The sequence below is a fragment of the Mus caroli genome, unplaced genomic scaffold, assembly GCF_978045245.1.
Source record: "Mus caroli unplaced genomic scaffold, Mus_caroli_1 scaffold_14, whole genome shotgun sequence".
Classification (NCBI taxonomy): domain Eukaryota; kingdom Metazoa; phylum Chordata; class Mammalia; order Rodentia; family Muridae; genus Mus; species Mus caroli.
Window position 1 is genome coordinate 79,651,472 of NW_028227269.1, and position 24,252 is coordinate 79,675,723.

Below are 24,252 nucleotides of genomic sequence, written 5' to 3' on the forward strand. Positions count from 1 at the left end.
TAATGAGCAGACCTGAAGGAGATGTGCTCTAGTGCCCTAAGCCTGGTTGAGATGTACCAGGTTGGCTGTCCAGGGGTAGCCTACACATGAAGCATCACCCTTGAGTCTATGCTTTTGCCCTGGTCTGCGTATTTGAGTCCCTGGTGATATTAGTAACTCTTGGTGTTCCGTGCCTGCTTCTTTTGTTGGGTACATGCTTATTTGGAGCTCTCAAGGCTCCTGTTTGTCATAGCTAGTGAGGCTGTAGTCTTGAGTGAAAATGGTGAGAACCCCAGCCTTGTTTTGTGGGTTCCCATCAGGACTATTAAGTCCTCAGCCTTTTGTGATGGATGTAATCTTCAAGTGGGTGTGAGCCTTTCAGGGACCAACAGTTTCTAGAGTCTTAGAACCCTTCTGCCTGGAAGAGGAGGTGGGTGGCCTCTCCAAACAGTCCTGGTTGGTAGCTGCTCTAGTTAGAGCCTCCGAGGAAAGACTCTGAGAGGGGCTACCTGGAATGAGTGTGGACTTTTGGCAAGTTCTCACACCCTTTGGGTGATCGGCCCCAGAGCCTGTGAAGTCCAGATGAGAGAACTCAGGGCTTACAGGCCAATGGGAATACGCTTGCATACTCATTGTTCCTGAGTTAAGTTCAAAGTGGAGAACACCACCTTAGAGACAGCTCGGAATGGGGTGATATCCCTGGATGTGTCTCAGGGCCATTTCTATTCCTTAGCTCTGAGGGCCACGCGGCACCTGCATGAAGGTGGATGGCTTGTCATTCCCAGGTCTCTCTGCCCTGATTCTGTACCTGCAGGAAGATAGATAATGAGATTTCGGACCATTTATTGTCAGATTTATGTGCAAAGGCAACACATCAGACTAGCAAAAACACGTCTTAAAAGGGGAATAGTGGCTGGGGTGATTTTTATCTTTTTTTTAAGACACAAAGCTATGACAGTTAAGACAGTGAGGTGTTGGAGGAAGGACAGAAAAACCTAAGTCAATGGAGAAGAGAGAAAGCAGAAACACTCACACCAGAATAGAAGTCTGATAGCAAGACAAATGCAATTCAGTATAGGAAGGACAGCTGCCGTTCCCCAGCCAAGGGTTCTGTAGCAACTGGCATGCACAGATCAAACACAGTAGAACAACAGGAGCTGGAGAATGGTCCAGCAGTTACATGTGCCCGCTGCTCTTCCTGAGGACCTGAGTCCAGGTTCCAGCATTCACACCAGGCCCCTCCTAACACCCACAGCTCCAATTCCAATTCCAGCAGATCAAACACTGTCTTCTGACTTCTGTGGACTCCTGTGGGATGCAGACACACTCACTTATGCCGAATTAAAACAAATACTAAACAAACAAAAATGACAGAAAATTCTTAAATCCTCAACCTCAATGTCATGCTTTATGAAAAATAACCCGTGCCGCATCATAGTCCACACCGTAGAATGCAAAGCCATTACAACTTTTAAAAGAGTCCGTGAGAACATTTTTACCACTCAAGACATGAGGGAATATTTACGAAACATCTGCCGGATACAGGACTTGTGTCTAGAACATACACTTAGCTCCATAGACTCAACAGTTAGAAAAAGTTTAAATTAACAAGTGGGCAGGCTACATACATAGACACTTCACCAAAACCGATCTACAGAGAGCAAAGAGCTCATGGAAGATATTTGACGTCATAGGGAATGCAAATGAAGACCATGGTGAGCTGTCTCGATTAGAAGGGTTAAAAATAGTCTCCATACTAAATGTTGGTGAGGTGGCAGAGAAACCGCATCCCTCATACACTACTGGTGAGGATTTAAATAGCCCAGCCATGATGGGAAGAGGGAAATCCCCTCCTCCTCTGCTTCCTCTCCCATCTCCCCAGCTCTCCCCTCCCCCCACTTCTTTCATTCCTTTGACAGCCTGTGTCACTCTGGCTGGATCTTAAACTCATGGCTCTATGGCTTTAGTCTCCTAAGTGCTGGCGTTAGAGGGGTGAGCCACCATACCTGACTGCAAGTTTCTGTTAAAAAATCGAAGCATAAAGTTAATTTGAATTTACCAATTATATTCCAGACCGTTATTTTTAAGGAAATGAAGCCAGCCACACAAATCACCCATAAGTAATATATAGCAGCTTTATCTATAATGTCAAAATAGGGACAACCCAAGTGCCCTTCAGCAATTGCAATGAGCTGGGTCACGCCTGTACCGCAGATGATACTCAGCAGTATATGCTGGAACTTGGGAAGGTCTCAAGGGCATTGTGCAAACTACACACACACACACACACACACACACACACACACACCATATTCCAAAAAATTAGATGCTATACAATCCCAATCATACAATATCCTAGAAATGACAAGATTATAAAGGTAGAGAACAAACAAGGAGTTGCCAGGTGATGATAGGGTAGAGGAGAGGGAAAGTGTAACCATGAAGAGGAGACCCATGGCAGCCTCTGTGGAGATGGGATAGCTGTGTATGACAATGATGTGACATGAATCTGTACATAGGTATAATAATTCAGAGTTGTACACACATAAACAGGTGTGTGTGTGTGTGTGTGTGTGAAATTGCTGGGGTCTGGGTAAGATAGATGGTGCCCATATCAGCTTCTTGATTTTGACTTTGTTCTATCCTTTTGAGCATATATAATTACAGTCATTTGTCAGTATCCATGGTGGTGTGTGGAGATTCTAGACCTCCCCTACGTATTCCAGGCTGGCTTTGAACTTCTGACCTTCCTGCCTCTCACTCCCTAGTTCTAGGATTATGGGTGTATACAGACAGAGTTGGCTTATACCTTGCTTGGGATCAGTCTCAAGCTTGTGACTCAAGGCAAGCACTCTACCAGTTGCTGTCCCTTGTCCGTGGTTAAGTCCCCTATGCAAAGTGGAATGTGACATTGTATTTGTGTAAACCTAAGCACATCTCTTCACAATGAAACATTTTAAAGAAGTCAGATGAGTTCTGTGTGAATCCAGTCTCCAACTGATTTATGGGCTACAGGTGCCTCCTGCTCTATCTTCCTTTCCCTCCTCCTCTTTCTCTCCCTTCTCTTTTTCTCTTCAACTTCTCTTCTTTTTGTCTGCCCCTCATCTTCATTCCTAGCTAGCCCTGGGTTGTTCCTCTTATTCAGAAGAATGCATGACTTGAGGACAAGGGGAAGGTGCTTGCAAAACCCAGCTTTCTGTTTGTTCTTCTGACAAAGAGGAAGTGTGCAGGTGGGTAGAAACAGCGTGGACCTCTTGCTTAGGAGCGAGCTTCAGGTATTTTCACTGGTCAGCACAGGGACAACTTTCAGCCCACTTAAGAACCTCCTTCCCCAGGAGCCATGCCTCTCAGGAGATGCTGGGGTTAGCAAGCATTCCACCCTCCTGCAGTGACCCAGGGTAGCTCCTTAAGAGACGTTTGCAAACAGGATGGTCAAAGAAGTTACCCGGACTTCCATACTCCAGCCTGAATCGCGTAAATCTGGTCCCTTCAAATGCAAGAACTTTGTAGTTCTATCAGGCATCACTTTATTCCTAGAAAAGATGGACGGGCACTGGTGTCATCAAGGAATATAAGGGAGGGTTACAGTAGTGATGTGGTTTGAGATGAATTCAGGAATCAGGGAGCTTGGGCTTGCTGAGGAATCTTCTCAAACTCAGGTTGGGGGTGGGGACCATGGGCTATTTATTTATTTATTTATTTATTTATTTATTTATTTATTTATTTTCTTATTGCTCACACTCCACCTCAGAAAACCCCAAGAGATGCTGTTAATACAGATTCCTCCTCTGGCCCCTTTGACACACTTGCTTTTGAAGAACCTGAAGAGAAAGCTCTTTGTATGTGGTCAGAATAAACTCATTGTACACCCAGACAATTAACTCCTCAATGGACTTGCCAGCCCCTTCAAAGGGCCAGCCTGCTTCCCTGGATCTCTTGGGCTCTATTCAGCCCCTTAAGCACACCAATGTTTTGGGGGTTTTGTTTTGTTTTGTTTGTTATTCTGAAAAGTCTTTCCTTGAGAATAGTCAGAGCGGATCAACATTGTCTTCCGCCCAGCATTTATCTCCCCTCGCCAGCGAATGTCAATCAGAAATCAAAAAGCCAAACAGAGGAGGCTTTGAACAGTGTCATGGGGTCGAAGTGACTTCCAGCTGTCTGTGCGTGGACCAGGCCTTCTCTGTGCTGACACACACACACACACACACACACACACACACACACACACACACACTGTCTTTATAGGCTCCCAGAGCCCATGCAGGGGCTGCACCTGCAAGGACAAGGCATGGCTGGGGGCTGGGCAACCTTGGAAAGCCAAACATCAGGGCCTGGGTAGTTTCCAAAGCTGCTCACTGCCTCTGAGGCCTGACTTGCACTGAGACTCATGCCTTTCATCTGCCTGATGGCTTCCCACTCCCTGGCCGATGGTGCAGCTAGTGAAGGAAAGCCACCGGCCAGAAACCAAGCATCGCAAACTACAATAATGGAATTGTGATTGCTGATCTTAGCATCATGCTTGAGAAATTCTCTCATTTGCCTTATTTATTTTTTATTTTCAAATGTGTATTTTTTTTCTCCTTTGCATAAGAAATTTATAATCTTTGAAACCTTCCTTCCTACACTGTTCTTTTCCTCATAGTCGGGAAGAGTGTTTGGGTGTTAAGGAGAAATAAAATCTTAGTATTTGAAGTCCAAAAGTAAATCACCCAGACTAAGCCCCAGGCAAGAAATTATCACACACACACACACACACACACACACACACACACACACACACAAGTAAAATGAGACTCGGATATATTTTTCTTTAAAATGTATGGACAAGTTCTCAGGGGGAGTTGGTTTGTTTGTTTAGGAGAGGAACTTGTTGTGTAGCCCTGACTGGTTTGAAACTCACTAAGTAGCACAGGCTAGTCTTGAACTTGTAGAACTCCTTCTGCCTTGCCCTACAAATGCTGGGATCACAGGCAAGTAGCACCATGGTCATCCTTCGTGTGTAAATTTGTCTTTCCTAATGATGAGTGGTCTTGACTATGATTAGTGTGTTTTTACTTCTATGTCGTGTGTGTGTGTGTGTGTGTGTGTGTGTGTGTGTAAAACACTTATTAAAATAGTTTGGGTTGTGATCTTATCGAATTATATGGTTTATCCAATTTTAAAATGTTGATAGCAACTTAATTTCATAAATTCAGTCTTCAAAGTAAGTAATTGGAATAAGACGTGAGGACTCCTGGTGAAAATGGCTTCTTTAAGAGTATGTTAGACTTACCCACACCATGGGGTGCCCGTGTCCTGGAGCTTACTATGCAGGCATCTTGTTTGCAGAGGATAATGCTACACAGAGAAATAAAGTGAAGAGTTTAGTTTAGGCAATGTATGGATATAAACAAGGGCTAGTATGAGGTCCCACTAGGAATCAGGAAGCAAACAGTACATGCAGAATCCAGGCAGTGTGTGGCCTGGTGCTTCTCCAAGGTTTGCCAGGAAGCAGAACTGCTGTGGACCTTGGACCCAAGCCTTGGACTTATGTTCATTTAAAAAAAAGTTCTTATTTGGTGGGTCCGGAGCCAGGTGCCCAGGTGCCCGGAGATGCTGGTTAGAGGGCCCGTTGGATTTGGCATGGCTTCCTGGCTTTGGGGTGCGCTGGATTTCACAGGTGGCTCCTGGCAGCAGGGTACCTTGACTTTTCTCACTTCATAAAGCTTTCCATCTATAGCCTCCCTGTACAGAGCAGCTGTATCTCTTCACCCTCAGTGACCCTACCCAGCAAGAAGACTCAGTCCCCTGCCTCAGCTTCATGCTCTGTGGGCTTCCGTAACCGTGTCTGAGCAATCCATGGGACTCCCAACCGCCAGAAGTGCAAATCTTCCCCAGAAAGACCTCCGTGCTCTCCACAGACCTTCGGTGCTGATGGACAGACCAGGTGGCCAGCCCGGGCTTTCATCTGGACACCAGGAGAAATAGGCAGACTATTTTTAGTTATCTCGCTCCAGAGAGAGAGGTAGCCCTTATATAGACATTTAAATGTCTACATCAAATATGAAATATTACCTGAGCTGTTGGCTTTGGACTCTCCCTGTTGACCTCCTGCTTCTCCTTTGTTAGCTCTCAAGGTTCCTAGTGTGAAGCCACCCCATGAGGATGTGGCTGAGAACACTGCAGCTGGACTATTCATTCACACTAACTTCTGCATTTGGCAGAAGTGACCAGACCAAATATACATTGCACTAGGTACCAGGAGACTCCTTTCAGGGGTTTGTTGAGTTCAGTGGAAAGAGGTGTTATTAGAATCGGGAAAGTGCTACTGTTTTAAAATATGACATTGTGTGGGTGTTTGGTGTTTATTCTCCCTCAATGACTTCCAAATCAAGCTCACATGGTTTGACATCAAAAGATGCCCATTAGGAATCCAGCCTGGGGCAAATAAGATATTCAGCACACTGTGTGCAGTAAGCATCTTTTCCACTGTCTCATTTCTTGGGACGATTGTCGGATAGTTTCGGGATAGCTCTGGCCCCAGTGAGAATTGGGTCTTGGTGTTAGCACATGGCAGTGACACAGGGTCAGGTGTCACAGCACTGTCAGCCTGGTGGACTCAGTATCTGGGGAGGATGTGTGTCTCTTGAGTGTTGACACCAGCAAGAGATCAGAGCTGTTTTCTCTCCCTTCTCTAATAAGATGCAGGGGGAAACTCTGAAGGTACCAGAGCCCCGGAAGGTGGGGACCTGTAACTACTAATGGTCTGATTGGTGTCTCACAGATGATTTGAGAGCTAGCCTTCCTTCTCTATAAGTCGTTAATGCTCAGGGAATACAGTGGTCCCTTCCCAGTGATCTCTGGGGGGACTTGGGAGGAGCCCAGTGGTGTATAATCATCAATGGCTGAGACAATAGCCCTCGACCTTTCTCCTCCCATTGGGGGAGAAAACAAAGAAAAATCTCTAAACTATTTTCAAGATGGACAAAGATAACTCCCTTCTCCTTTACTAAGGGTGGTGGTAGTGGAATGGCTTCTTGGGGATTGAGAAAAACGAACTCTTTTCACGTAGATAGTACAAATGGGTGTACACAGTACAGGAATGTTTATTTTCATCTACCTACTAAAATTTTCTTAGGTGGTGACTGGAGAAAATTGTCTAAAAATACTCTTTAAATGCGCAACAATGAAAACGGTTGGAAAATGCTCCTCTAAGCTGAGGATCCTGAGCCTTGATAAAAGCAGAGTCCGGGCAGGTAGATAAACAAACTCTGTTCTAACTCCTGATGCATGGAGGCTCTTGCTCTGCAGAAAGAGCTGCCAAGGGTCCCGAGTGATAAGCCCTGAGACTTGGCTACCTGGGGCACCCTGCTCTCATCAGCTGTGAGACAAGTATCAAAGCCAGGCCTCAGTGATCTCAGCAACTTCCCAGGTTGTTTCCCATCATGCTTATCAGCCTGCTGCTGGGAATTCCTGCTGCTTTTTCCGCACTGTAAATGCTCCAGCGGGCTGGAGAGAGAGATGCTTCTCATCTCCTCTAGTTAAGGCAAGGATAGAAAGAGAACTAGGAGTCTGAAAGGGACTAAGCTAACCAGGGCCATTAGGAAAGTTTCTAAACTGCTTGCCTTGTACTGGAGGACGAGGAGGGAAGAAAAGACATCAAGCTTTCATGCCACGGGGCTGCCAGCATCAACCCAACCTTCAGAGCCACTGTGGGAGTGGCCTCCTACCCTAGTCTACTGTTGGGGGGATGTGCTGGGAGAGTCCTAGAGCATTCTCAGGTTTATGAGAAAGGAGCCTTCATTGCCATGAGACCTAGCTCCTTGTGAGTCCCTGGGATACGCTCACACCTGGATTTGCTTTGTTGTCTTCTCTGTCTGGTTCTGCTTCCCTTTTCTTCTTTCTCTTCTTCTTCTTCCTTTTCCTTTGGCCTTGTACAAACCCCAACCATTCAATAGTTCTGAGAGTAGATAGTATTTACCTCAATAATGGTAGTCTCCTTTCGTTTCTTTTTAACCCTCAATTCAGATGATGGCTCTAAACCCACGCCCACGATGGAGACCCAACCTGTGTTCGATGGAGAAGGTAAGCCCGCCATATTAGTTCCTAATCTTATTCCCTCCACCCATGTTCAGAATTGGGCAAGATATTAGCTTTACATGTTTGAGTAAGCTTCATTTTTTTTAAATTTCAGAATTGTGCAAGGTATTATTAGCTTTGCATGTTTAAGTTCCATTATTATTATTATTAATATTTTAGTTTTTAATTTCAAATTTTCCCAGTGCAAACTGGGTTGTCCTAACCTTTAAAAAACGTGATGCTTCCAAGTAATTGGTACACACTCTCTGCTTCTGGACTGGCCCTCTGCTCTTCTCAGGCTTCCTGCCTGTAGCCAATGTCCAACAAAAACATGGTTTAGACAGACCCTCCCAGCTGCCAAGAACAGGGAGTCATGGTGGGAAAGGCAGTGAGACTGGGGACGCTTCCTCAGCATGTGACTCAGCACTTAGGACTGCACTCTGTGCCTAGAGTGGTACTGGGTTTCTGTGGGATGAGAAGGAGGTATATGAATGTCTGCGCTCTCATGGCAACCATGAGAGTGCTCCATGAACTGAGTCCTGTGGTCCTGGTCTTCACTGTGATAGACATTTACAGAAGAAAGAGTTGCCACCGTTCTGGGAAGAGTAGTAAAGATGTGGGTCACGAGCTGGAGCTTTTGAGGAGAAGGAAGGAATCAGGGTATTCCAGGCAGTGAGGACCGGCCAGGAGCAAGGAGGGGAAAGGTGTGGGTTTGTGCTACCATTAGAGAAATAGGAGAAAGGGGTTGGTGAGTGGGGTTGGCTGGGCTAGAGCATTGGGATCTGGGGCAGTTGATTTGGGACATTTGGGAGAAACATTCTAGGTAAGTAGCTGGTGACCAAATCAAAATTAGGAGTCGCAGGAGGAAGGAGAGTGGATTGGAGGAGCTGGGGCAAAGAAGCCCGGCCTCTGCTCAAGGTGAATATACTTGGGATTCTATTCTATTCTATATATAAAGTGGGGACTTTACCGAGTGCTCCAGATCCCTGTGAACACAGAGAGTAAGGTTTCCAGAAAGCCTGATAATGAAGGTCAGCGTCCAGAATACATCATATAGCAGGATTTTACCATTTCTCTGCTGAGTGTACCTGGATTATTGGACAGAGGAACAGAGAAATTAAACAAAGCCATGGCCCCATGGCTAGGGAATGCACTAGGAGCAGCTCAGTGAGAATGGAAAGGGGAGTCTCTATAATCCACAAACACCCTCCTTCATCATTAGAAAGTGTGGCTCCTAGTTTAGGTACAGGATAGAGATGATGTCATTTGGGGAGACCATCCTGGTGCTGTCATCTGGTTGCTGTATAGTATATTCGGATGACCCCACAGGATTTCCACACCTTGGCCTGCTGAGAGCCTACAGCTACCCTGGGGTGGCCTAGATGAAGATGCTTTGTGTGTGCCCCACCTGACTGTGACAAGGGGTCACAATCTGTGCACAACTCAGTCCCTTCTTCCCCACATGGAGCAGAGGCTCTGCAGGCTGAATCAGCTGTGGTTCAGCTGTTTCCTCTAAAATAGTCTCTGTGGTGTGTTTGGCATTCCTTTGTTGATTTATCCCCTTTAAATCGTCTCCCAGGGAAGCAGCTGAGAGAGACTTGGCTTGGCCCATGTTCCTCACCTCCTGGGATAATATTTGTATTCCTTGATGGAGTGGCTTGGTGCCTCTGGATTCTGACCACTCTGGGTTCCAGCACAGGATGCCCTGGTTGTCCCTTAAAAGCCGATGGGCAGAAGCACTTCCGTCGCAAGGAAGAGAGAGCGTGTTGGCACTGGGATGGGGTCGATATGCCAAGAGGAAGATAGCTGAAGCTTTAATGCCCAGGCTTCTAAAAAGCTTATTACGAATCTGGGTTGTACTCTATGTTGTCTACTCTTTGCCCACATATTTACACACATTCTCTTTCTCTCTTGTTTTTTCTAGAAATCACAGCGCCCACCTTATGGATTAAGCACTTGGTAATCAAAGACTCCAAGTTGAATAACACCAACGTAAGAAATTCAGGTAAATAACCTTCCTTGAATTGTATATGAATTCAACCCTCTGTCCCCCGGTGTCCATAGCTGCTCTATGACTTCTTATCATGTGAACTTGTTTTCTTCTCTGTTTCCTTTTGTTCTCTCCCATCTGCCTTTCCTTCGTCGTCGTCGTCGTCCTCCTCCTCCTCTTCCTCCTCCTCTCACACCACCCTCACCCCTCCACTTCTTCCTCTTCTGTTTTCTCTCCAATTCCTTTTCAGAGACAGAGTCTCATTATGTAGCCCAAGCCAGTCTCAAACCAGTGCCCTTTCCATTCTAACCTTCCAAGTGTTGGGGTTGTGCCATTCTGTCAAGTTTTACATGAGCCATTTAATTTGTATTATCTTCATTTTCTACAGCTATAACATAAGGGGGTCAGATGAATTAGTTAGCCCCCTTTTTGTTTCTTTTGCTATAGCTAGAATCAACTTCTATGAGCAGTTGATCTGTTTGGATGACAACATTTGTTAATATGTTTTAATATCTGGCTTGCCTTATCTGAATGCCATGCAGCGGAATTTGAAAGAAGCAGACTGGGCATATAGAAGCTGGACTTCAAGCCCAACAGACTTAGTTCTTCTGTTTTGAGATTTTTAAAGCTGCTTGTTGCTGTGCCCCTTCTGAGCTGATCTTTTGGGAATTGTGATGGTACAAAGGTGATCCATTTTGAATAGTCTCATTTGAAGGATTTACCTGAAACCGTATTTGACGCCAACAAAGATCAAGCTCAACCAAGTTCACTGGCCATCAATAAAGACTCAATATTCACCAGCAGGAAAGACCATAGCAAACCAGAACTGTGTTGCTGGCAGGGAGACTCGTACTTTCCCTTAAGATGCCATTATGAGAAATATCATTTAGCATAATTTATGTTGTAGGCTGAGTTTAATGGAGCCCCACATTTCCCTTATTGGTGGCAAGGGCTATGAACAAAGGATTCCCACCATTAAACGGACAGGCAGAGTTTCGTGTGATCACTGATCAGTGAATGAGTGTGCTATCACTGGCACCACTGTTTTACTTGGGTGCCAGCTCGGCATTAGAGGTGGTAGTACGGAGGCTGCAGTCCAGCGAGTGAGACAGAGGTGAATTTGTAACACAATGGTGGGCTTTCTGTAAGGCTTGGGCTGGTCAGTATTTCTCCATGTGACTGACTTACTACTGGCTATGAGATGGAAGTGTGGGATGGGGACTTAAAGGAGGGTGTGTGAACTCTCTTGGGCTAGAGTGTAACAGAACGGTACAACGTTCTGTAAAGCACAGGCTTTGACATTGGCAAAGTCTCTGGGGCGTGTCCTGATTCTGACACACGCTGAGTGACTCTAGTCAGATAAAAGTCACCTTAACTGTAGAGTGGGATCAGGGTCTGTCCCTCCAAAGGTTCACTAAGTTAATGTGTTTTTCCCCACTGATGCCTGGCTAAATGAGGAATGGTATGTGTAGTCATGGATTATTATTATTGACATTGTTGGTAACTGTAAAACGATGGCGTTTTGGTTCTGGGTGCTATGCATGCTGTGACCCCGTGCATGCTCTGCAGGTGTTCTACCACTGGTCGACATCTGCAGCCCTTGATTTTTGAGATAAGGTCATGACGTACAGCCTGGTGTAGCCAGAAACTCAAAGTCCTTTCACCTCAACTTCTCGAGTGCTAAAATTGCAGATGCATGCCACCACACTTTAACCAATGACAGTGTTTATTGTGCCTAAGCTAGAGGAAGCTAGTGGCACCTGTCTTTCTGAGCTGTAATAAAGCGATGGCGTCAAGCACTGATTGCCACCTCTATTGGTTTATGTAGCTTTCTATTGTATGAGGATAGGGTCATGTTAAGGAATGGTTTCTAGGCAAGCACAACCACCATCTTGTTGTTGTGGTGATCCAGCCACCTTTATTCTTCATAGCTCTTGACTCTATAAGGTTAGCATATAGGACAGGATAGTTGCAGGATCTAACTGTTCTTTAAAAGAAATAGATTAAAGAAAATTATTAGTCTTTGATGTTTTAGTATTTGCTTAGCAGACTAGAATATTCTCTGTCATTATCACCTGGCTGTACTGACTGATACCTGTCAATCTTATTGATGGAATCAGGTATAAAAGACACGGTTCTACAAGAGGGTATAGCTGATAACAAGTGGCCAGACCACTTGACTGTTTTTGCAAATAAGATTTTATTAGGACACAGTGACACTGGTTTATTTCTGTGTTTATGGCCATTTGCATTCACAAGACTAAGCTTGGATAGCTGTCATGAAGCTTGTGTGGCTTGTAAAACTTAAAATACTCACTTTATGATTTTTTGCAAAGGAAGTTTTCTGTGCCCTGGTGTACACAACTGAATATGGCGGGAGTGGGAGGGACATGGATGGGAATCGGCTCACCCAAGGTTTTTGACTCCTTCATAAACCAAGCAGAAGTAGGAGCTGTGGCCCCTGAGATGCTTTGTGATGTTCCAGGTAAGCCTGCACCATCACAGAGACTCCTGGGGCCGCTCACGAGACTTCATCCTCTCACCATTCCCAAGTCTTAGCATCCCGTTCTGGTTCATGCTCTCGAAGCTGGTTGTCAAGGAAGCATCGAGAGGTCTGGATTTTCGGGCAGTGGGGCAGGGAATCTTTTATACACAAACCACATGCTGGTCAAAGCATGGGCTTTGGAATCAGACAGACACGTAGACCTGGTTTCCAAGACTGGTTCTCCATGCCTGGGGCAGCCAGTCAAATTCTCTTGAGTCTTCCTTTCCTTGTATGTAAAACGAGTAGCTTCAAGCAAAGCAAATCTCCCTTGGTGGAATGCCTTTTTTGCATTGTGCTAGCCTATTCTCACACATTGGCACATTCAGTTAATGATGAGTTAGACATCCTTTGATGAGAATGGGAGTCTGGTCAGTCGGCTTTTAGTGAGGGCTGGAAGGAGCATTAGTTAAACACCCGTTAGACTTTAATGGAAGACTCTAGGCTCAGGAGGTTGGAGTCAGACTCTGTGGAGTTCGCCTGGATGAGAGCTCATCTTCTCAGTCTTCTCTCAGAAAGAGAAAAAAAAAGCAATTCCAATTTCTTTTACACCCCAAACATCCTTTTTTCACACTCAGACCCTGTGACGCCAGGTTTGTTTTCTGGCCTGGGGACTGTTGATGTTGGAAAGGTTCCACTGGGCGCCTGAAGTTGTGCAATAACATGACACACGCTCGCCCGCAGACGTTGTATCCAGTCTTCTCCCCGGCTGGAAGGTCTGGCCCTTTCTGGAAAGCTTTACCATGTGTTCATAAGGCTGCTGTGGCCTTTTGAGTCCTTGGCAAGTTCAGCATATGTAGGTTTGTCTTTCTGGTCCTCTCCTTTATGACCACCTCCCTCATATGTCTCTTTTACAAGCATCCATGCTCCAGGAGAACTTTCTGTATCTGGGAAGATGATGTTCCTGGTCATCTTGAGAGCAGCATGTCCTAGAAGAGTGTGGGACAGAGCCTCTGCTGCCTTTTCAAGGAAATAGGAACTCCTGCTGAATTTCTTTCTTCCTTTTCTTAAATCCAGAGTTAGGTATCATGACATTTCTTAAAATACCTCGTATTTAAAATGTGTTTAAACCATCTATATTTAGATAAGAAGGTAAAGAGCTAAGATAACAAGAATTAAACTCCATAGAACCCTTCATTTTAACCCCCTGGTTCTAAGCTGACTATAAGAAGATACTTGTTAAGTTTTTTTAAAATCTCTTTATGATTTGTGTCTTTTTGTTTGTATTTGGAAAAATACTGTGCTTGCTCCTCTGAGAAAGCACAGTTTCTTAGGCACTAGGGTCATGGTCGTGGTCACATTGTTCTTTGAGGGCCATGGTGATGCTCTATGCCTCCAGCATGTTTCCCTTCACCCTGGGAGCTGGGCTAGCACCTAGACCCTTTGTTTCTTCACCCATATCTTTTCCTTTCTTTTCTCCTTGACATTTTGCAATGAATCGAGAGTCCCGTTTCTTTTTGCCCGAAAATGTCTGTTTTTGCTCAAGGCTCATACACATGTCCCAGGTATGTAGGTGGACAGAATTCTTGCCCTTACCCATTTGGGTGCACCATTGTTCTTTTAGGCAGGCTTCTGGGCCACTGGCCACAGTAGAGATTGCTTTTCCACCCATGAAGTTTCTTCTGGAATAGCTGCTATGACTGGGGCTTGGGGTCACCAAGGCAATGACACTTTCTGGCTGGATCCCCACCCCCACAAGACTCTACTCTTTGCCCAACTGGAAACCGTGGGCTGATGTAATGACCTGAGGCTGGAAAAATAAACAGCTTGCAAGGAAACCAGTGGTAGCCTTGTAAGCAAATACCCCACAGCCACCTGGAATCTCACACATGATGTGATTGGGAGGAAGAATGAGTCATCTACCAGCATTAGCAATGAGCACCGGCCCAGGCTTGTGTGCGTTTAAAATACCTATATGAAAACACACTCCGCAACTGGCCTTTTAGGTGATCTACCCTTTGAGCTCATGAAGATGCCTCTCGGTCAATAATGGCCAATAGAACTGAGATGAGGATGAAACCATATGGTTCTTTCCAGGGCATTCCCTGGCAATAAAGGCTTTGTCTTTTTTCCTTCTCTCTCTCTCTTTTTTATCTTTTGCTGAGAGGAAAGGTGACTGTTATTTAGAGGAGAGAGAGAGAGAGAGAGAGAGAGAGAGAGAGAGAGAGAGAGAGAGAGAGAGAGAGAGAGAGAGACCTATAGTGCAGTTCTACCTTGCTCTAACTTTGGCTTTCTTGGTTACCTTACTCTTGGTTACCTTGCTCTGTCACCCCATTGTCTGCTTGTAGTGATGGGATGAGAGGTATGTGGCCATAGGATTCAGACTCTGGGACTTCCTCTGCCTGTGAAAGGCTTGTGTCTAGAAGTGAGTTTTCATGTGCAGTTTGATGTTCCCTAGCAAAACCAGGGCCCATATATTCCCTTTGTCCTCAGTTGTTGAGGTGCCATCAAAGAGCCTGCCTAGGTACTGTAACTGATTCACCACAAGTTTCTGGAAGTCAGGGATGACCTTGGCTTAGTCTGAGAGCCTCCTTTATGTGTGTAAAAATGACTTTTCAAGTAAGCAGCGTGTGAAGCTTATGACCACACATATAATATTCGTATTCTGAGCGGGGGGTAAAGGTCTACTTAATTTTGACAAAATAATAATAATAAAACCCTCACTTTCATCTTTTCCCTTTGTCTGTATCCTCTCTTCTTCTGTTGCTTGAAGTTGAATTTTCTGTATTTTGGAACTTCTGGTATAGAGTCCGCAGGCAGGGTCAATGAAATTACCAAGAAAAGCTGGGAAGACGCCCGGGTACTGTTTCCTGGTACCTGCCACTAGCGGACTACCGTGAAATATTTCCTGGCCCTTTGGAGGAAAGGGCATCTCTCTTGGCTCTGTGGCATGAGTCAATGGAGATGGGTGGCTGTGAGCCAGGGATGCTTTGGGGTGAGGGAAGTTGAGAGAAAAGATGTTTATGTGCTAAATTGAGGCAATCCATCCCAGAAGAAATCCCCCACCTCTCCCCAAGAGCTCAGCATCAGTCTGTGTGGGAAGTGGGTGTTTACCACTTCAGAACCATGGTGAGCCATGCTTGGCCATTTTAGGTTCTGCAGAGACTCTATTTACACAGGATGGCTGTACTGTTTCCTTATTTCTCTTCACCCATGACGCTTCATCCTAACAGCGCATTTACCGCTGGGGGAGAGCTGCCCTCAGCCAGCACTGGCGACTTGAGATGTTAGTTCTGCCTAAAGATGGAACTTCAGAGGCACAGCAAGCTGGCTGTGACGCATGGGCCACATAACAAACAGTACCCCGAAGATGTATGGGGTGCAAGGGAAGTGCTTGCCCTTGACTCTGCCTCTTCCTGGTGCTCAGCTTCTAGTGAGTAGAGCAGCTAAGTCTGGGGAGGTACACCTGCTTCTGTCTAACTGTAAGCATGTGGGCTAGTAGAGGGAGCAGCACAGGGTGGGGAGTGGGGAAGCTTCCTGCACCACCACTGACTTTGTAATGAGAAAGCAAGAGTCCAGCTAGCGAGAGGTCATGCAGGTCTCTAAGCCCAACAGAAGTTATGAGGCACTAAGCCTGAGATGGTGGGAGAACAACACAGTGAACATGGAAGGAAGGGCTGCCCATTGGGTAGCAGTGTCCCAAAGGCAGGGTCAGTGATGTGCTTCACTAGAGTAGGGCAAACAGTTTCTCAGTGATTTTTTTTGAAGTTCTAGAAGTTATTGTAAAAAGCAGACAGACTCCCCCCTCTCTCCCCACCCCTCTGAATGATGTACCCTTTATAGTATGTACCAGGATAGACTGCTCCCATAACCTGGTCCTTGGTCTGCCATTACAGGTCAATTGAGGAGCCACATTAAACACCGGAATTAGAATATTGGATATAGTCCACATGGAGTTGAAGACACTGCCACCTTAGACTAGTTAATTATAATAGCAGGTACCACTGTCCACTTTACTGTAGTGCCAGGGTAAATGTTGTACTTTCATTTGTGGTGTCAGGTATCTAAATTGATGCCTTATATGTGCTAAGTAAGCACCCTACCATTGAGCTACAGCTTAAGTCCAATCTTAACAGACATAGCTGTGGGGCATGTGTAGGGGCTACTCTGCTGGCACAGGTAAGGAACTTTGAGACTGTGCAAGATCAAGATCAAGTGGGAGAAACCCAAAGACTACGTTCTTGACTACCATGCTACACTGCCCCTGCTCTGACTGCTTCTGACGTCTACAAAGTCTTCTGCTGTGTGAGTCCCTTGGGTGAAGTGTACAGGAGTCAGAGTGCTGGACACATCCTGGCTTCAGATGCAGGGCCATGGAAGCCCAGGTCTCCTCAGCCCTGTCTTCTGCTCTTGGAACATTCCATCTGAACACTCCAAGTTCGTTCTGGCTTTGGGGAACAGCCATCCAGTTGAGATTATACAGCATCCCAATGTCCCCTCTGGGACAGAACTTAAGGTGATCCTTTCTTAACCAGTTGGCTCATGGGATAGAACGGGTCCTCTAAGAGCATTCTCTAAGGTCCCTTTCAAGGTTTGAATGAGGGATGATGTCTTTTTTTTTTTTTTTACTTCCATTCTTGGCACATTTTTCAGTGAAACAGTTTTGTTTGTTTGTCTGTTTTCATTTTTAAGATAGGGATGAAAAAACCTATTGCAATGGAAGAGGTGTCTTTATGAAATCTGTACAAATTCTGTTTCTGAGTCCCCACTTCTATACTGGTTTGAACAAACAGAGGGTAACTTTATTCTGTTAGTAGATGGATGGCTTCTTGCCTTTTCCCTGCACTGGCAGGGCCTCTCCTTTGGGCCTCTCCTTTTCTTAGCAGATGGCCTGTCTTTTGTTCTGAAGGGAGTTAGGAACAGTGGCTCTGTGGACTATCCCTCTCTGTGGGGCTCTCAAGGCCACACAGATGACTCCAAGATGACACACAAAATGGAGAGCTGGGAATTGGCTTTGGCCAAGTGGCCCTCACTGACAGAGGTGATGGAAAACCCAATGGTGAAAGGTTCTCGGAAAAATTATCCTCTGGGGCGGGGGGCGACACTTAGCCCCTCTTGAAAAAAAATTGCAAAGTCCACAATAAGAAAAACAACCTATTCATATAAATGACTTGAAGCCATAGGTGCCAAGACTCCATGTGGCTGCATAAACAGAAAGGGTGGCCCAGTGATGTTCTGTAATCATTCCTAAAGATTATGACTCTAGCTGGCCCTCCCCCACCCCTCGGCACCACACCTCCGGTTCCCACACCAGCCTTTCAACAGTAAAGGCAGGGCCGTAAAGCCCAGGCCTTCCTTGTTGTCTGTCCTTCTCCTGCAGTCTGCCTCTTCTCCAGATTCTCAGCCACTAGGCTGCCCTGGGGTAGCCCCAGTACCAGACACCATGTGCTCTCAGACCCAGAGAAACCTGCAATAGGGGCTACAGGTTCCTTATGACACCCCTGGAGTTTCATGTCACTATTTAGAAAGATTCTTTTTAAAAATGTATGGCTTGTTATTGTGGGTTATTGTTCAGCATTTCATTCATTTTTGATAAGAAATGAGAAGGGCAGGAGGTATTTGAAGAGGTTTTAAGGTCATTGCTGTTGACACAAGGCCAGTGTTTCCCTTAATATTCTTGGCCTAGCAAGATGATTCCTTTTGCAACGAATGTAAGCAAGCTCCCCTCCTTTTCCCAGGCTGAATCACCCTTTATTGATGTTTACCCCCATAAGAGCACGCAGTCTCGAGGGGCTGAGGGTTGAGGGTGCGCATTTCCCAGGATGAGCTGGGGTCAGCTCCTGCAGTCTCATCACCACTGGGGGGCGATCATCTGCTGTCTGTGGGCCTCCTCTCTGCAGTGTTGGCAAGAATAAAATTCTTGGACTAAATCCCCCTCATGAATTCTTTCTCCATGAGATTCCATGGTTCTCTGAGGGAGAAACAAACCAGAGATGGGGGTGGTGAAGAGGTGGGCAGGGGGGCTGGCAAGATGGCTCAGCCGGTAAGAGCACTGACTGCTCTTCCGAAGGTCCTGAGTTCAAATTCCAGCAACCACACGGTGGCTCACAACCACCCATAATGAGATCTGATGCCCTTTTCTGGTGTGTCTGAAGGCAGCTACAGTGTAATAAATAATTTTTTTTTTTAAAGAGGTGGGCAGGAGGGAGGTGATGAAGTCCTAACCTGTAAGCACCTCCAGTTGGTTAGAGTCACAGTACGAAGGCTCTCAGCAGAGCCAGTGCTGCTCCCTGGCCTCCTTCCAATGAGGAGCCCTTGGATGGCTTCAGGGACAGAGAAAGACCTTGAGTGAGGATAGGCTGACATATCAGGGTTAGTTCTTCCTAATGGATCATACAATTCTCAGAAATTTCCTGGCCTTGTCAGAGCCTAATATGGTATCAAACTCAGTATATATCCATTCAGCAGCCCTGGCTCATACGAGTCCCCAGCACTTTTTTTTATGGCATCCTCCCAGAATGTTTTGTCACCCACAGTCCCATGCTGGGTCCTCCTCTCTCCAGACACTGTCCTAAGTCCTACAGTCCCTGCTGTCTCTCATTGTTTATTGCAACAACATAAGCAACTCCCAGGAGGACTAAAGAGGCTCCTTTAAAGAACTACTAGGTATTTATCCAGAGAGACAACTTCCTTGGCCAGAGCATCCTCCCAGGCTGCAGTTTTTTGTTTGTGTTCTTGATATAGGATCTCACAATGTAGCCCAGGCTAGCTTCAGACTCCTGATCTTTCTTCTTTAGCTCCCCTGCTCCCTCCACCTCTGACCTGTGCTGAGATTCCAGATATGTTACCACCACATCTGGCTCATGACGCCTCAGTTTTTCTAGGTATTTGTCTCATCTTCCCTGAAGTTTTTATGCTGCTTCACTTCCTTTAGTATGTCCATTTGGCTGAGCAGCCTGGCCCAGGACTGCCTCACAATTGCAATGTAAGCATCCACAGTTGCTTTTACTTAGGGCGGATTACTTTGCACAGTGGGGGCTAGCCTCATGCAACCAGTTCCAAGACTTAAAAAGAATTCTGCCTGGAGACTGTCATGGGAAGCCCTGCTTTTGTGTCTTTCAGCTGTAGGTGCGACCTATTGATCTAAGACTCAAGGCTGCCTCATCTTACTTACCTGCATTTCTAACTGACTGGCTTGCCTGCATAGTTTAGACTTGCCATCTCCCTAATTCATGAGCCTCGTCCTTGAAATCTCCCTCTAGTTTTGTGTGTGTGTGTGTGTGTGTGTGTGTGAAAGTGAGAGAGAGAGAGAAAGAGAGAGAGACTTGTGTGTGTTTAAGTGTGTGCATGTGTGTGAGTGTGTGTTTGAATGTGTATGTCTCTGTATGTGTGTGTGTGTTTCTGGAGAACCTTGAGTGATATAGTCCTTCTTTGGCAACAACCCCCTCCACCATCTCTGTATCTTTCTCCACCCTGACCTTTCTGTTTTCTGTCAGCACATTACGGGCAGCCCCCTGGCTGCTGATGACTTTCAAAGGTGTTTAGGTGTTGGCTCCTCAGGAACTTTTCACTCCCTCCTCTGTCTCTTCTCCTGAAGTCAGTAATCTGAAAGTTAGACCAGCCTGCATCCTGCAATGTTTATGTTTGCTGGCCATTTTTGCTTTAAAAAATATATAAATAAAAAAAAAAGATGAGGAAGGAGAAAAGTCCTGGAAGAGAGGATAAACTCTGGGCTCCAGCAACGATAAGGGATTAGCTAAGAATTCATGCTGTCCACCCTCTCTGCTCCTAATTACCATGGGTAATTGTGAGGTTCTGAGACTTGAGCCAGTCCTAGCAGACAGCGATGTCCTCTGTGCTGATCCCATTTTGGCTGACGTATAACGACCTGGGCTCTAGGCCCAGGAGACAGGGTTTGTGTTCATCTCACTCCACCTGCCTGTCCAGCCCTGCCTCCAGCCTTGCTCAGTGCTGTTCTCCCATGGTTTCTCTCTTCCCTGGCACGTGTGACTGGGGAAAGGCACACTGTATGTCTTCTGGTGGCAAGGCCAGGACTTTGTGTGTTCCCAACTTGAGATACTTTTCTGTTGAGTTTCTTCTTTGAGTCAGAGGTTTCTTTGCCAAATGGAGACTGACTAAGCTCTCCCTGCTTGGCACCATCTCAGGGAAAGGTTGGAAGGACATACATGGAAGTGTACAAGTTACCCAAACTTGCTCTCCTACGGTGTGGGTTATGTCTTCCAGGCATATCCAGGTAGCCCTGGCTCATGCTCATAGTTACAGGGCCAGACCTTTCCATCTTATCTCCATTTCATCAATTTTCCTAAGCAGAGATGAAGTGTTTTGGAATGGCATGCATTCACATCAGCAGAGTTCCCAGAGTGACCTAATGTAGTTAAAAAGACCCTCGAAATCCATCCCAGCTTGCACTCTGCAAGCCAGCCTGAGAAAACCGGGAGAAGTGGATGGTGAGACTCATGTGGCAGGTGACTGACAAGGGTCCAGTGTGGCACCAAGGATGGACTGGCTTCTGGGTCCTCAGACACATAAGTAAGGCTCCACTCCCTTGAACTTACTCATCAATGTTTGTATGGCACCCAGGGTGCTGACTGAAGGGCTTGCAGGGGCTACGAGGAGTGACCAAGAGTTCAGCAGCTCTAGCTAGATATTTTGCACTCATTGTTTAAAACAAGCTAGCCCAAACCTACTAGTGTATCAGAAAAATAATTTATTCTTGCCAATTGTTATCTGTCTGTTTGAAAGAATGGCTATCTCACTAGTTTCACATGAATTGGCTCTGGGGCTATTCTAAATGGAGGACAGGTAGGACTGGAACATCCAAGATAACCTGGGTCATGTTGCTAGCCGACCAAACCACTTCTCTCTGCTCCTTCAGCAGGCTAGAGAATATATAAGAGCACACTATGAAAGCAGAATCTGCAAGCCCTCTGAAGGCCTGGGCTTCTCACCACACTGTTCTTTTGTGAGTTAAAACCAGTCAGAGTCCATGTGGACTAGCCAACACAGGGCATAGAGACACAGGCATTGGAGACTCTATTGTGATCATGCACTGTTATGTTTAAGGAAAGTATAGGATTAAATAAAGCTTGGATCAGCCTGTAGCAATGAAAGATGCTACTGTAGAAAACGTGTAAAGAACATGGGTGGCCTGGGCTGGGATCCCACCTCTGCCTCCTCCTAGCTATGATTTCCTCCCTCTCTTCCCCTCCTCTCCTCTCTCCTTCCTTCCTTCCTTCTTTCCTTCCTTCCTTCCTCCCTTCCTTCCTTCCTTCCTTCCTTCCTTCCTTCCTTCCTTCCTTCCTTCCTTCCTTCCTCCCTCCCTCCCTCCCTCCCTCCCTCCCTCCCTCCCTCCCTCCCTCCCTCCCTCCCTCCCTTCCTTCCTTCCTTCCTTCCTTCCTTCCTTCCTTCCCTCCCTTCTCTCTTCTTCTCTCTCTCCCTCTCCCACACCCCCATCTCTGTTTTTCTTTCTTATTAGATAGTTCTTAGTGTAACTTAGGCTTGTCTTCTGATCTTCCTGTCTCCACCTCTTGAATGATGCGATTGCAGATATGCACCACCACACCTGGTTTATGTAGGGCTAGGGATCAAACCCAGGGCTCCTGGCATGCCAGATAAGTACTGTACTGATTGAGCCACAGCCTCAGATCCCTAATTCATGATCTTGATCTAACTATTTATCCAGTCTGTGTTCCTGGTGTTAATATGTCTCCAAAGATTGGAAATAGGGTGAATTGAGTTAATATAAGTAGCAGGCCCATCACCAAATCTGTCACTTTGTAGGTGCTCAAATAAATGTTTGCTATTCCCATTTACCGTGTAGATGAATATGTAATAACGGGTGAAGTACAAATTTGGTTTTTGGGTTTCTAGTTCCGAGACAAAGAGATGGAAACCCTGAGGTCCAAGCTTCACGTGCCCAGGCTGAGAAGGGATGCTCTGTCAGAAGAGCTGTGGGTGTGAACACGTCTGCTCTTGACTGCAGATCTTACGTAGTCTGTTAGGTGTCTGACCTGGAGGAGCCGCTGTAAAATCTCCTCGCTGAAGAGCAGGTGGCCAGAGGCTAGCAAGGTGGGCTGGATTGTCTGGAGTGCTCCAGTGGAGCTTCAGTTTTCTCTCCGAGTGAACTTAAGAAAAATTCACCCTCTTCAGAATCTCTTTTTCTTGTTTATAAAGTGTAGATCATCATAGTGCCCCAGGTAGGTGGGCTGAGATGTCAGACAGGCAAAGCCCTCTTGTGGCCTGGTGCATTTCATTCAGGAATATTTGCTCTTATCATTAATCCTAAAAAACCATTAAAGAGATATCTTTTCTTTCTGGAAGACAAATTGTATACTTTTCTCAATGGTTTTGTGTGTGTGTGTGTGTATATACATATGTTCATGTGGGGGTGTGGTTTAGGGTGTACATGTGTATACATCCATATGAAGGTAAGGTCTCTGCATTATTACTATTATTATTATCATTATTATTGTTCTGAGACACTGTCTCTTAGTGTGGAGCTCAGCAGGGATGGCTGACCAATGAGCCCCAGGGATGCTCCTGGATCCGTCTGTTCCGTCAGTTGGTGAGGTTATGGAACTGTGGTGCCCATGCCAGGCTTTGGATCCACATGCCGGGGGTCTGACCTGAAGTCCCCTTGCTTCTGTGGCAGGCACTTCACTTACAGAAACAGCCCATTTCACCAGCCCAACTGTTCTGTCATGCCAGGATCTTCCTTACAGGTTACCAGACTTTCAGGGTGGACAGTAAAGTGACAAACCCTATATTTCGTCTTCTCTTTAATTCCATGCTACACTGCATTTTTCTAGATTTGGGGGCTTCATTGTCTTTATGATTTAACTCTCCACAGGTGGTCATAGACACTGAAGGATTTCCAGAAATCCATCCACAGGGCCCAAGACCCTGGTCGGCTTCTCTTTCAGCCCAACTCCTGCCCCAGCTTCCCCAGTTCTCAGGTCCGCTGTGGTGTGAAGTTAGGTTCACCAAGCGGCTGCCCTGGGGGAGGGGGAGGTGTGCCTCCTCTCCCCCCTGCATCTGCAGTAGTCTGATTTATGGCTGGAGGGGTTGGCCTAGAGGGTCTTAATTTAAAGCCCCTGTCAGAGGTCGTTACACAAGCGTGGTGCCAGTAAAAGCTGCTTCCCTCTCCCTTTGTTTCTTTGTCAGCTCTTTCATGGCATGAAATATGAGGGAGGAATGAGGCTACCAAACTGGATCTGAGAGATCTACCCCAAGCCCCCAGTGCAATCCCCTTGAAGCCGTGTTGGTGTTTGCCTGCCAAAATCTAAGGAAGGTGGAGGGGTTAACTTTAGGGGCCATATGGGCTGCACAGATTTTCTTTTTAAAATGTTGTCTGCGGCAAGGAAGCAAATGCCACACTTTATTTTTTTAAGCAGTTAAACAAAAAAAAATTAAAATCAAACAATAACATCACCTAGCCCCCCAAATAAAACCCGCAGCAAAACAAAGAAAGGGGAAAAAAAAGATCAGGGTGTTTTACTGGGCAGGTTGTCCAAGAAAGGGGCCGATAGGTGTGGGGTTCTTGCGAGTGTGTACACCTGGCACAGGGCCCCAGTCATTGCCTCTGTCTCTGCCTCTGCCTGGCTCTGGAGAGAGTTGGCTTGGCTACTTGGACGTGTTCACACTTTCCTGAAGATGCCAACTACAGATACCTTTCTGCATCCCCTTTTCCTACTCCTGTCTAATGGGAGCATTAGTGAATATT

The 24,252-nt window shown here is 46.1% G+C and overlaps 1 protein-coding gene across 2 annotated transcripts in view; it reads left to right on the plus strand.

Moving 5' to 3' along the window:
- The window catches only part of Smoc1 (SPARC related modular calcium binding 1), a 159,416-nt gene that overhangs the window by 117,374 nt on the left and 17,790 nt on the right, over positions 1 to 24,252 (plus strand). The window contains exons 6-7 of one of the 2 annotated variants that reach the window (XM_021179100.3): positions 7,954 to 8,043; positions 9,962 to 10,042. In XM_021179100.3, coding sequence (XP_021034759.1) covers positions 7,954 to 8,043; positions 9,962 to 10,042 — 171 coding nt within the window. The remainder of the gene's footprint in view (positions 1 to 7,953; positions 8,044 to 9,961; positions 10,043 to 24,252) is intronic. The other variant, XM_021179101.2, reaches the window with a different exon arrangement.